Source organism: Cebus imitator, unplaced genomic scaffold (genome assembly GCF_001604975.1).
Source record: "Cebus imitator isolate Cc_AM_T3 unplaced genomic scaffold, Cebus_imitator-1.0 Scaffold118, whole genome shotgun sequence".
In the NCBI taxonomy this organism is placed as follows: Eukaryota; Metazoa; Chordata; class Mammalia; order Primates; family Cebidae; genus Cebus; species Cebus imitator.
Window position 1 is genome coordinate 403,258 of NW_016107433.1, and position 10,226 is coordinate 413,483.

Below are 10,226 nucleotides of genomic sequence, written 5' to 3' on the forward strand. Positions count from 1 at the left end.
GAGACGGGGTTTCACCATGTTGACCAGGATGGTCTCGATCTCTTGACCTCGTGATCCACCCGCCTCGGCCTCCCAAAGTGCTGGGATTACAGGCTTGAGCCACCGCGCCCGGCCAAGTTAAAATTCTTAAAGAATCCTTGCCCTGGCCCAGACCATCCCAATGGCACATGCCTATAGTCCTAGCTACTTGGGAGGCTGAGGCGGGAGGATCCCTTGATCCCAGGAGTTCCAGGCCAGCCTGGGCAACATAATGAGACCTTCATCTCTAAAAATAAAAATAAAGAATCCATACTTTACCCTGATTTCCATAATGCTAATGAGTTCCCAGTTCTTTCAGAAAAATAATAACCAGCAATCTAGAAGACTATTTTCTATAAGAAGTGGTAAGGCGTACTTAATTTATATAAGGAAAATTCAGATTGGATTGACTTTTAAAACTAAAGTATTTTGACAGGGTGCAGTGGCTCATGCCTGCAATTCTAACATTTGAAAAGGCAGAGGCGGGAGGATTGCTTGGTCCCAGGAGTTTGAGACCAACCTGGGCAACGTGGCAAAACTCTGTCTTTACAAAAAAAAAAAAAAGCCAGCTGTGGTGGTGTGCACCTGCAGTCCCAGCTACTCAGGATCGCTTGAACCCAGGAGGCAGAGGTTGCAATGAGCTGAGATCGCACCACTCCACTCTGGCCTGGGTGACTGAACCAACACCCTGTATCAAAAACAAACAACAAAAACTAAAATATTTTATTAAGATGAATAAGTTAAAATTTTTAACATTTTTCGTACTTGGAGTTTTTCAAGCCTTATTCCCGTAGTCCTCAAATTGGTCTATATCACTACAAATTAAGTGCCATCTATTGTGATAATTTACAGTTTTTGAATAAAAAACTCAAAGCAGGTGACTCCAGCTGCTCAGTTAGCAATCAGTACTTACAAGCTGTAGCCTTCCTTGTCCCCAGATCATGTGCAAGATAGTATAAGTAAAGAGGCAATTAAATATAGATGTTAGGGGTAGGAGTTCATAGTCATATAATGTGAATCCTGGCCCCACCACTTACCAGCTGTTATGGACTGAATGTTTGTGTACCCCATCCCCAAATTGATACGTTGAAGCCCCAGCCCCTGTTGTGACTATACTTAAAGATAGGGCATTTATGGAGATAATTAAGGTTAAAGGCATAAGAGTGGGGCCCTGATATAATAAGGTTAGTATCCTTATGAGAAGAGGTAGGAGAGAGCACTCTGTCTCTCTCTCTGTCTCTCTGTCTCTCTGCCGTATGAGGACAGCGAGATGGACGTCTGCAAGCCAGAAAGAGGTCCCTCACCAGTAACCAAATTGTCTGGCACCTTGATCTGGGACTGCTGATCTCCAGAAATGTGAGAAAATGAATTTCTGTTGTTTAAGCCACTCCATTTTTGTTTTTGTGTGTGTGTTTTTTGTTTGTTTGTTTTTGAGACAGAGTCTTGCTCTGTTGCCAGGTGCCAGGCTGGAGTGCAGTGGCGCAATCTTGACTCGCTGCAATCTCCACCTCCTGGGTTCAAGCAATTCTCCTGCCTCAGCCTCCCGAGTAGCTGGGACTACAGGCGCATGCCACCACACCCAGCTGATTTTTGTATTTTTTAGTAGAGACGGTTTCACCATGTTGGCAAGGATGGTCTCGATCTCCTGACCTCGTGATCCGCCCACCTGGGCCCCCCAAAGTGCTGGGATTACAGGCATGAGCCACGGTCCATTTTTGGTATTTTATTATGGCGTGCTGAGATGACTAAGATACCAGCTGTGTGATGCTGGCAAGCTATTACATCTCTCCAGGCCTCAGATTTCTCTTTCATAAGATGAGATAATGCTGCTCACAAATTTGTGGGCAGTTGAATGAGTATATGTAAAGGGCTGTGCCTAGCACAGTATCTGGGATGCAGTACAGTTCCTAAATGAAGACTCTTATTTGTTACTGCTTGTACTTCGGCATTTTATACTTGGGGTTTCCATTCTTCTCCAGATGTCTGTCTCATGTAGTAGTGTGTAAAATCACAAAGGGTGGATTTCAGCCCTCTCTCCTTGGGCTAGAATAGGCCCCGTCTCTAGTGAGTGAGCCTGGCAGCAGCCTCACTTCTGTATTCCAACACAGTTTTGTTTCTCTCTGCTGATCACACAGGCAGAACTCTTTGGTTAACGCTTCAGAATTAACCAAAACACAGTTAAAAAATTATCTAAGTTTATGGTTAATGTTATGTCGTTTATAATGTAATATAATTTGATATAGGATTAGAGTGACCATATTACTTATTGTGACTGTATTATTCCTAAAAGTAGAGGGTGATGTTTAAAATAACTGAAATTATGTAACATTTTGATCCACACATTTATTGACCCACAAATTGGTTTTATTATATTGCTAGCCCTAGAAAATATATACATTAAAGCAAAATAAAAGTTATATCTTTATGTTAATCATCTGAACATTAAGATTAATAAGCAGAATGCTTAGCCTTGATACTTATTCATGCACTTTATTAGTCTCTTATTCATAACTGTATCTAATATTTTTTGAGGAATATATAGATTTTTCCATTATGGTCTTATTTTTTTCTTTTCTTCCTTTCTTTTTTTTAAGAGACAGAGTCTTGCTCTGTTGCTCAGAGTCGTACAATCACAGCTCACTACAGCCTCAAGCTCCTGCCATATTGGCTAATTAAAAAATTTTTTTTAAAGACAAGGTCTCACCATGTTGGCCAAGCTGTTTTTGAACTGCTGGCTTCAAATGATCCTCCTGCCTCAGCCTCCCAAAGCACTGGGATTATAGGCATGAACCACTGCCATCTAGCCTTTTTTTATTTCTTCATAAAAGTGCTGGCAGTACACTTCAGAGTTGCATGTTATAATTAGTAAATTTGGAACCGTTGACATCTTCAATTGAGTCTCTGTAAACTATGTAAAAAATTGGCAAAATACTCTAACAAATGCTGAGGTATCTGGTAAAGTAAGTGGAAAAGAGTCAATTCCATTTTTGAAAATTTAAATGTTACAAGTATTTCAGCTGAAATATTTTCACAGGTATTGTCTCTGCTTTTGTCCAGATGATCTTTTTTTGACAAGTTATTTTAAGACAAAACCTGTCAAAGGAAGCTGTCTCTATTTATGATTCTTCGGAATATTTTGCCGAGTTCAGTTACTTCAGAATTAGAGTTCTCTAATTATCAAATCATTTCCAGTTAAAAATAGGAATTTCATCCAAGATTCTTTTCCCAAAAAGAAACAAAAGACGTGACCAGGAGCAGTGGCTCATGGCTATAATCCGGGCACTCTTAAGAGGCCAAGGAGGGCAGATCACTTGAGGTCAAGAGTTTGAGACCAGCCTGGCCAACATGGTGAAACCCTGTCTCTACTGAAAATTCAAATTAGCCATAGTGGCATGTGCCTGTGGTCCCATCTGCTCAGGAAGCTGAGGCAGGAGAATTGCTTGAGCCGAGGAGGAGGAAGTTGCGGTGAGCCAAGACTGTGCCACTGCACTCCAGTCTGGGCAACAGAGTGAGACTCCATCTCAAAAAAACACGAGGCCAGGCTTGGTGACTCACCTCTGTAATCCCAGCACTTTGGGAGGCCAAGGCAGGTGAATCACCTGAGGTAAGGAGTTCGAGACCAGTCTGGCCAACATGTTGAAACCCTGTCTCTACTAAAACTACAAAAATTAGCTGGGCCTGGTAGAGGGCACCTGTAATTCCAGCTACTCAGGAGGCTGAGGGAGGAGAATCACTTGAACCCAGGAGGCAGAGGTTCTTTACACATTTCGTTGTTTGCTTGTTTTTGAGATGGAGTCTTTCTCTGTACCCCAGGCTGGAGTGCAATGACACGATCTCGGCTCACTGCAACCTTGCAACTTCTGCCACCCAGGTTCCAGCTATTCTGCTTTAGCTTCCTGGATATTTCACCTTCAGTATAATGACCTTGTAAAGTTTTATTTGATTTCATGATTGGATTAGAAAAATTGAACCATTGTTGGAATTGATGAATTTTGTATTTCATCAGTAATCAAATATATATTCTATTTCATCAACTGATGACAGTGCTCTAAAATTAGTGTCTTTTTGTTTGCAAGGTTTTTCTGATCATGAAGCAACATATAAACAGTTTTCCTTTTTACATATGCACAAAAATGTGGGTGAAATTAATTTGGAAGAGTCATTTAAATGAAAAGTTATGGGCTACAGATTGATATATTAAACGCATCATTTGCAGCTGCACATACTGAATTGTCTTTGATGTAAACACTAATGCTTCTTCAGCAGATTTATTCTTTTTGTTTTCATGTGACCAGTGATACCATTCTGGTCCCCACAGAGAATAATAAATGTTGATATTTTGCACAAATTACACGTTCATCATCAACTTGCTTGGAAAAAAATTTGATTCTTCATTTTTTAATTAAGCATGAACTTTTTCTAGTTTTTAAACTCTTTGCTCCAGAAAGGTAAGTGTTACCAAACTGTAAAATAAATATAGTTGTAGATTTAGACAATAAATAAAGACACAATTTAAATATAATGAAGAGAGAATTACTACAGCCAGAGTGATCAGAATATTTCTTGTATGCTCTATGATAGAACTGCTAAGCCTTAATTTCCCACGTGAATTTCATGTATACTCAACCATGTTTTATGATGACCCCACCTGGCTACCTTGTGCAAGTTGTGATACTTTGGAGTAACAGACAAGTGGCTGGTAGGGACTAGAGAATTGAAAACCTTATCCCACTCAAACCTGAAGGAGTTAGTTGTTCCTAGCCTTTGAGCCTACTTTGTGGGTGAACACGTGGTTTTTATTATCAGGTGCCCTTTATGCTGTCCTTGAAAGGGAAGTGTTAGATTGCAGCAGGAAAGGATCAGGATAATACTGGTAATTACTGATCATATTTCCATTTTACCATTTGTTAAAGTGTGAACTCTATTCACTGCACGTACATCTCACATGTCATTAGAAAATACCAAGACAGGCTGGGCATAGTGGCTCATGCCTGTAATCCCAGCACTCTGGGAGGCTGAGGCAGGAGGATCACTTGATACCAGGAGTTTAAGACCAGCCTGGGCAACACAGTGGGACCCAAGTGGGACCCATCTCTCTGTAAAAAAAAAAATTAGCCAAAAGTGGTGGCACACACCTGTAGTCCCTGCTTCATGGGAGGCTGAGGCAGGAGGATCACTTGAGCCTGGGAGGTTGAGGCTGCAGTGAGCCATGATCACACCATGTTCTCCAGCCTGGGCCTGAGAGTGAGACCCCTTCTCTAAAAAAGAGAAGAGAAAAGATCAAAACATAAGATGGAACAAGAAAGTGAGGGCTACCATGCTGGGCATGGTGGCTCATGCCTGTAATCCCAGCACTTTGGGAGGCCAAGGTGGGCAGATCACAAGGTCAAGAGAGCGAGGCCATCCTGGCCAACATGGTGAAACCCATCTCTACTAAAAATACAAATAAATTAGCTGCGTGTGGTGGCACACGCCTGTAGTCCCAGCTACTTGGGAAGATGAGGCAGAAGAATCACTTGAAACTGGGAGGTTGAGGGTGCAGTGAGCTGAGATGGTGCCACTGTACTTCAGCCTGGCAACAGAGCAAGACTCTGTCTCAAAAAAAAAAAAAAAAGTGAGGGCTGTCAAATATCTCTTGGCTTATTTTGCTGCAAATATTAAGAATACTTTTTTAAAATTTTTGGTCGGGCGCAGTGGCTCACACCTGTAATCCCAGCACTTTGGGAGGCTGAGGCGGGCGGATCACCTGAAGTCAGGAGTTCAAGACCAGCCTGGCCAACATGGTGAAACCCCGTCTCTTAATAAAAAAAATAAATAAATAAATTATTTTTGTATTTTAGAGACAGAGTTTCGCTCTTGTTGCCCAGGCTGGAGTGCAATGGTGTGACCTCAGCTCACTGCACCTCCCGCCTCTCGGGTTCAAGCGAATCTCCAACCTCAGCCTCCAAGTAGCTGGGATTACAGGAGCTTGTCACCACGCCCAGCTAATTTTTTGTATTTTTTTTCTTTAGTAGAGATGGGGTTTCAGCATGTTGGCCAGGCTGGTCTTGAACTCCTGACCTCAGGTGATCGCCCTGCTTCAGCCTCCCAAAGGTCTGGGATTACAGGAGTGAGCCACTGCACCGAACTGTGACTACTGCTAGAATACATATTTGTGACTAATAACTTCTGAGGGAATTAGATCACATCTTGTGTTACATGCTCACATTTCATCCTCTGCTTTTCCCCTCCTGTACTTAATCACAATGATAATTTTATATTCATTTGTTAATTTTATATCCGTTGCCCATCTGCCCCACTAGACCAGAATCTCTGAGAAAAAGCAACATTTGCTCTCTAATGTTGTATCCTTGGCACCAAGCACAGTGACTTGGATGTAACAAAGGCTCAATATTTGTGGAATAAATGAAAAAGTAAATGAATGCACAGGACAGAGTGGGTATCCTGTCAGCAGCAGATGTGTCCCAGTTGATACCTAAGTGTATAGAAAGCCCTGGGAAATTGGAAACAGCATTCTTTTGCAGATATCCCTGGCTTATATAGTAGGTCCATGCTATGTTGTTCAGTCAAATGTTTGAATTTTATGTGTCCATAAGTGCTTGTTGAATAATAGCTAGCATTTATTGAAGGCGGTCAGTATGCTTAAGCACTTTTTATGTGTTATTTAATCTTTACAACAATCTTGTTATAAAGTATTACTCTGCCTATCTTACATGTGAATTCGCTGAGTTAGAGAAATGAAATAACATTGCCCAGGGTTATAAAGTTAGTAAGTGCATCATAAGAATGGGAATTTGATTACATCTTTCCATTCTGTTTACATTACAGACATTGTCACTGAACATTTTAAATATTAGAAAACCCCACTGAGAGTGACAAATAAAGGATTTATCACACAGAACAAGATATCCAGCAGTAAGCAGTCCAGGCCTGGAATAGCGCTTAATTATATTATCAGAGACCCTGGGTCTTTTTTTTTTTTTTTTTTTTACCCTGACGTGATATGAAATCTTCTAATCTTGCTACTTTACCATGCTTACCATGTGATTCTGTCCTGATTATTATGTTTGCAAGATGGCTACTGCATCAGTTCCTAAGACAGTGGAATGGTGAAATGTCTTAAACTTTCTTGGAAGCCCCATTAGGTGACTTGTGTTTCTGTCTTATTGGCTGCAGCTGAGTTATGTGGCCACCCCTTGATATAGTAAATCTAGGAAAGTGAATAGTATTGATGACTTTTCTAGTATTGTTCTGGATCTTTTAGTTTCTTCAAAATCCTAGTATTCTGGCTGGACACGGTGGGTGACTCATGTCACCCTAGCACTTTGGGAGGCCAAGGTGGGTGAATCACTTGAGGTCAGGAGTTTGAGACCAGCCTGGCCAACATGGTGAAACCCCATCTCTACTAAAAATACAAAAATTAGCCGGGCATGATGGTGCACACCTGTAGTCCCAGCTACTTTGGAGGCTGAAGCAAGAGAATTGCTTGAACCCAGGAGGTGGAGGCTGCCGTGAGCGGAGATCATGCCACTGCACTCCAGCCAAGGTGACATAGTGAGACTCCATTTCAAAAAAAAAATCTAATATTCAGAAGTGTGTGACTGCAAAGGTCAAGCATCCTGGGCTGTAGACAGTGAGGGAGCTTTTTTAAGTTGGGAGCATTGTGGTCAGATTGTTCTTTAAAGGTATACTCTGATGGCTGTGTGGTAGATTGGGTGGAGGGTGACCAAATGGAAGCAAGGAGAGACTGTGTCGGAGACTTTTTTACAATGGTGTAGGTGAGATTTTAGGGGCCTCAACTAGGAAAATTTTTATAGGAATGAAGAGGACACCGAAGATTTCGAAAATAGGACATCAAGTAGGTAGGACTCAGTGGTTGATGGACTTTGGAGACAAGGAAAGAGTGAAGAGTCAAAGATGATGGCTCAGGTTTCTAGCAGAAAAAAAAAATGGCGCCACAACAGAGACCAAAAAAGAGTAGAGGAGAAAGTTTAAGTTGGTTACCTTTTTAGACACAGTGAGTCCTGAGGTATCTGGGCTTCTTTCATGTGCAGATCTTTAGCCACTAACTGGGAAAAGACATAGATTTGTTATATGTTACAAATATATTTTCCTTGATAATTTCCCATGGGATTTTATTTGCTTTTTGCTGTCCAGAAGTTTCCAACATTTGTGTAGTCAGTGTTGTTCACATCTTCATTTATATTTCTGGCTTTAGTTCATAGTTAGAGAGCCTTTCTTTTCCCCAAATGATAGAATTATTTACCACATTCTTTTCTCTATGGCTTAAATATTGTATTGATCAGGATTTTGATGAGTAGGATGAAGTAAAGCAAATGGAAGAGCATTTTCAATTGTTAGAATATGATTAATATGACTTATTTCCAAGGTGTAATTATAAAATACTGATTTTTTTCCTTTAAAAGTACCTCTGACAGTTGTTTTTTTTAAATGGTGTTGCTATTTCTGAAATACTCCGCTGTTTGTTTCTGTCAGAATAAAAAAGGCTGGACAAGGTGGCTTGCATCTGTAATCCCAGCACTTTGGGAGGCCAAGACAGGAGGATCTCTTGAAGACAGGAGTTTGAGACCAGCCTGGTCAACATAGTAAGACCTGGTCTCTACGAAAACTAAAAAAAAAAAAAAAAAAAAAAAAAAAAAAAAAAAAAAAAAAAAAACAGGCACAGTGACGGGTGCCTGTAGTCCCAGCTGCTTGGAAGGCTGAGGCAGGAGAATTACTATAATGGAGTTAAGCCTAGGAGTTTGAGGTTAGGGTGGGCTATGATTGTACCACTACACTCGTACTCCAGTCTGAGTGATAGAGTGGGACCCTTTTTCTTTTTTTCTTTTCTTTTCTTTTTTATTGAGAGAGAGTTTCCGCTCTTGTTGCCCAGGCTGGAATGCAATGGTGCAATCTTGGCTTGCTCCAACCTCCGCCTCCTGGGTTTTAAGCTGTTCTCCTGCCTCAGCCTCCCAAGTAGCTGGGATTACAAGCACGTTCCACCACACCCAGCCAATTTCTGTATTTTTAGTAGAGATGGGGTTTCACCGTGTTGGTTAGACTGGTCTTGAACTCCTGACCTCCGGGGATCTGCCCGCCTCAGCCTCCCAAAGTGCTGGGATTATAGGCGTGAGCCACCACACCCAGCTGCTGTTTCAACAAGTAAATAAATAAAAATAAAACATCCCCAGATCTTAATTTTTTTTTATAAGTCAAAATTGAAATAGGCATTTTATGTATTCTGACAGCAGGAGGATGCATTAGCTCAGCAGGCCTTTGAAGAGACTCGGAGAAGGACACGTGAATTTGAAGACAGAGACAGGTCTCATCGGGAGGAAATGGAGGTGAGAGTTTCACAGCTGCTGGCAGTAACTGGTTAGTACTTTCCCCCAAACTCTCAGGCTATGTTTGTGATGTTTGTGCATAATGTTTTTTAATAGTTTAATTTTGTCTTTCATTTTTAAGAAGTTGTAGTCTTTGACTTTGTATTTGTTAAATGTAATTGCTGTAAATAATTTATTCTAATTTAAGGTTGTACATGAATTCCTCAGTAATTGGTCTTCATAAAAATCATTTACTGTAATAAGGTATATTTTCTCTTAATTCATTTACCCAAAATCTTACCTCTTTTTTTCTTATTTTTCAAATTATTTGTAAACATTAGCTTATGTTTTTTTCTTTTCTTTTCTTTTTTTTTTAGTCGTGGGGCCCAAGATGATGGAGAAAGAGCTCCAGTAGGTTGAGGGAGGCCCTGGCCTTTCTTGGACCATAGTTTCCCTGGCTCTGAGACCCCTTGCAGCTCCTATCTGTTCAGATTTATTTTTTCTTTTTTACATTACATAAAGCCATTTACATGAGGTCAGTGGTATTTCAGCCCAGGGAGAATTTTTGGACACAGCAAAGAGGGGCCTGCAAGTTACACACCCTATCCTGTGCTCTGCCTTTGCCTCCTTCATGCAGCAGATATGTAGTGCATCTCAGAGCTGGGCTAGATACTGTGACACCCAGCACCTCATGAAAAAGGCAGAGAAGCAAACAGTCTAGCTGAAAAAATGTAAAAGCATGTAGTGTTCAGTGATGGCAGTGGTGCCCACACTTTCCTATACACTGGAATCACCTGTGAATCTTTCAAAACACTAATGGCTGGGGTCGCATCCCACTGAGTTAAGTGACCTGGGCTTCCACTTGGGGCTTCCAGCTCTTTTTTT

At 41.1% G+C, this 10,226-nt stretch overlaps 1 protein-coding gene across 4 annotated transcripts in view; it reads left to right on the top strand.

Annotated features, from left to right (window-relative positions):
* CBFB (core-binding factor subunit beta) overlaps positions 1-10,226 on the top strand; it is a 71,354-nt gene that overhangs the window by 45,455 nt on the left and 15,673 nt on the right. For 2 of the 4 annotated variants that reach the window (XM_037742266.1, XM_017539255.2), the window contains one exon: positions 9,267-9,362. In XM_037742266.1, coding sequence (XP_037598194.1) covers positions 9,267-9,362 — 96 coding nt within the window. Of the gene's footprint in view, positions 1-9,266; positions 9,399-10,226 lie in introns of those variants that run through there. The other 2 variants (XM_037742267.1, XM_017539256.2) reach the window with 2 other exon arrangements.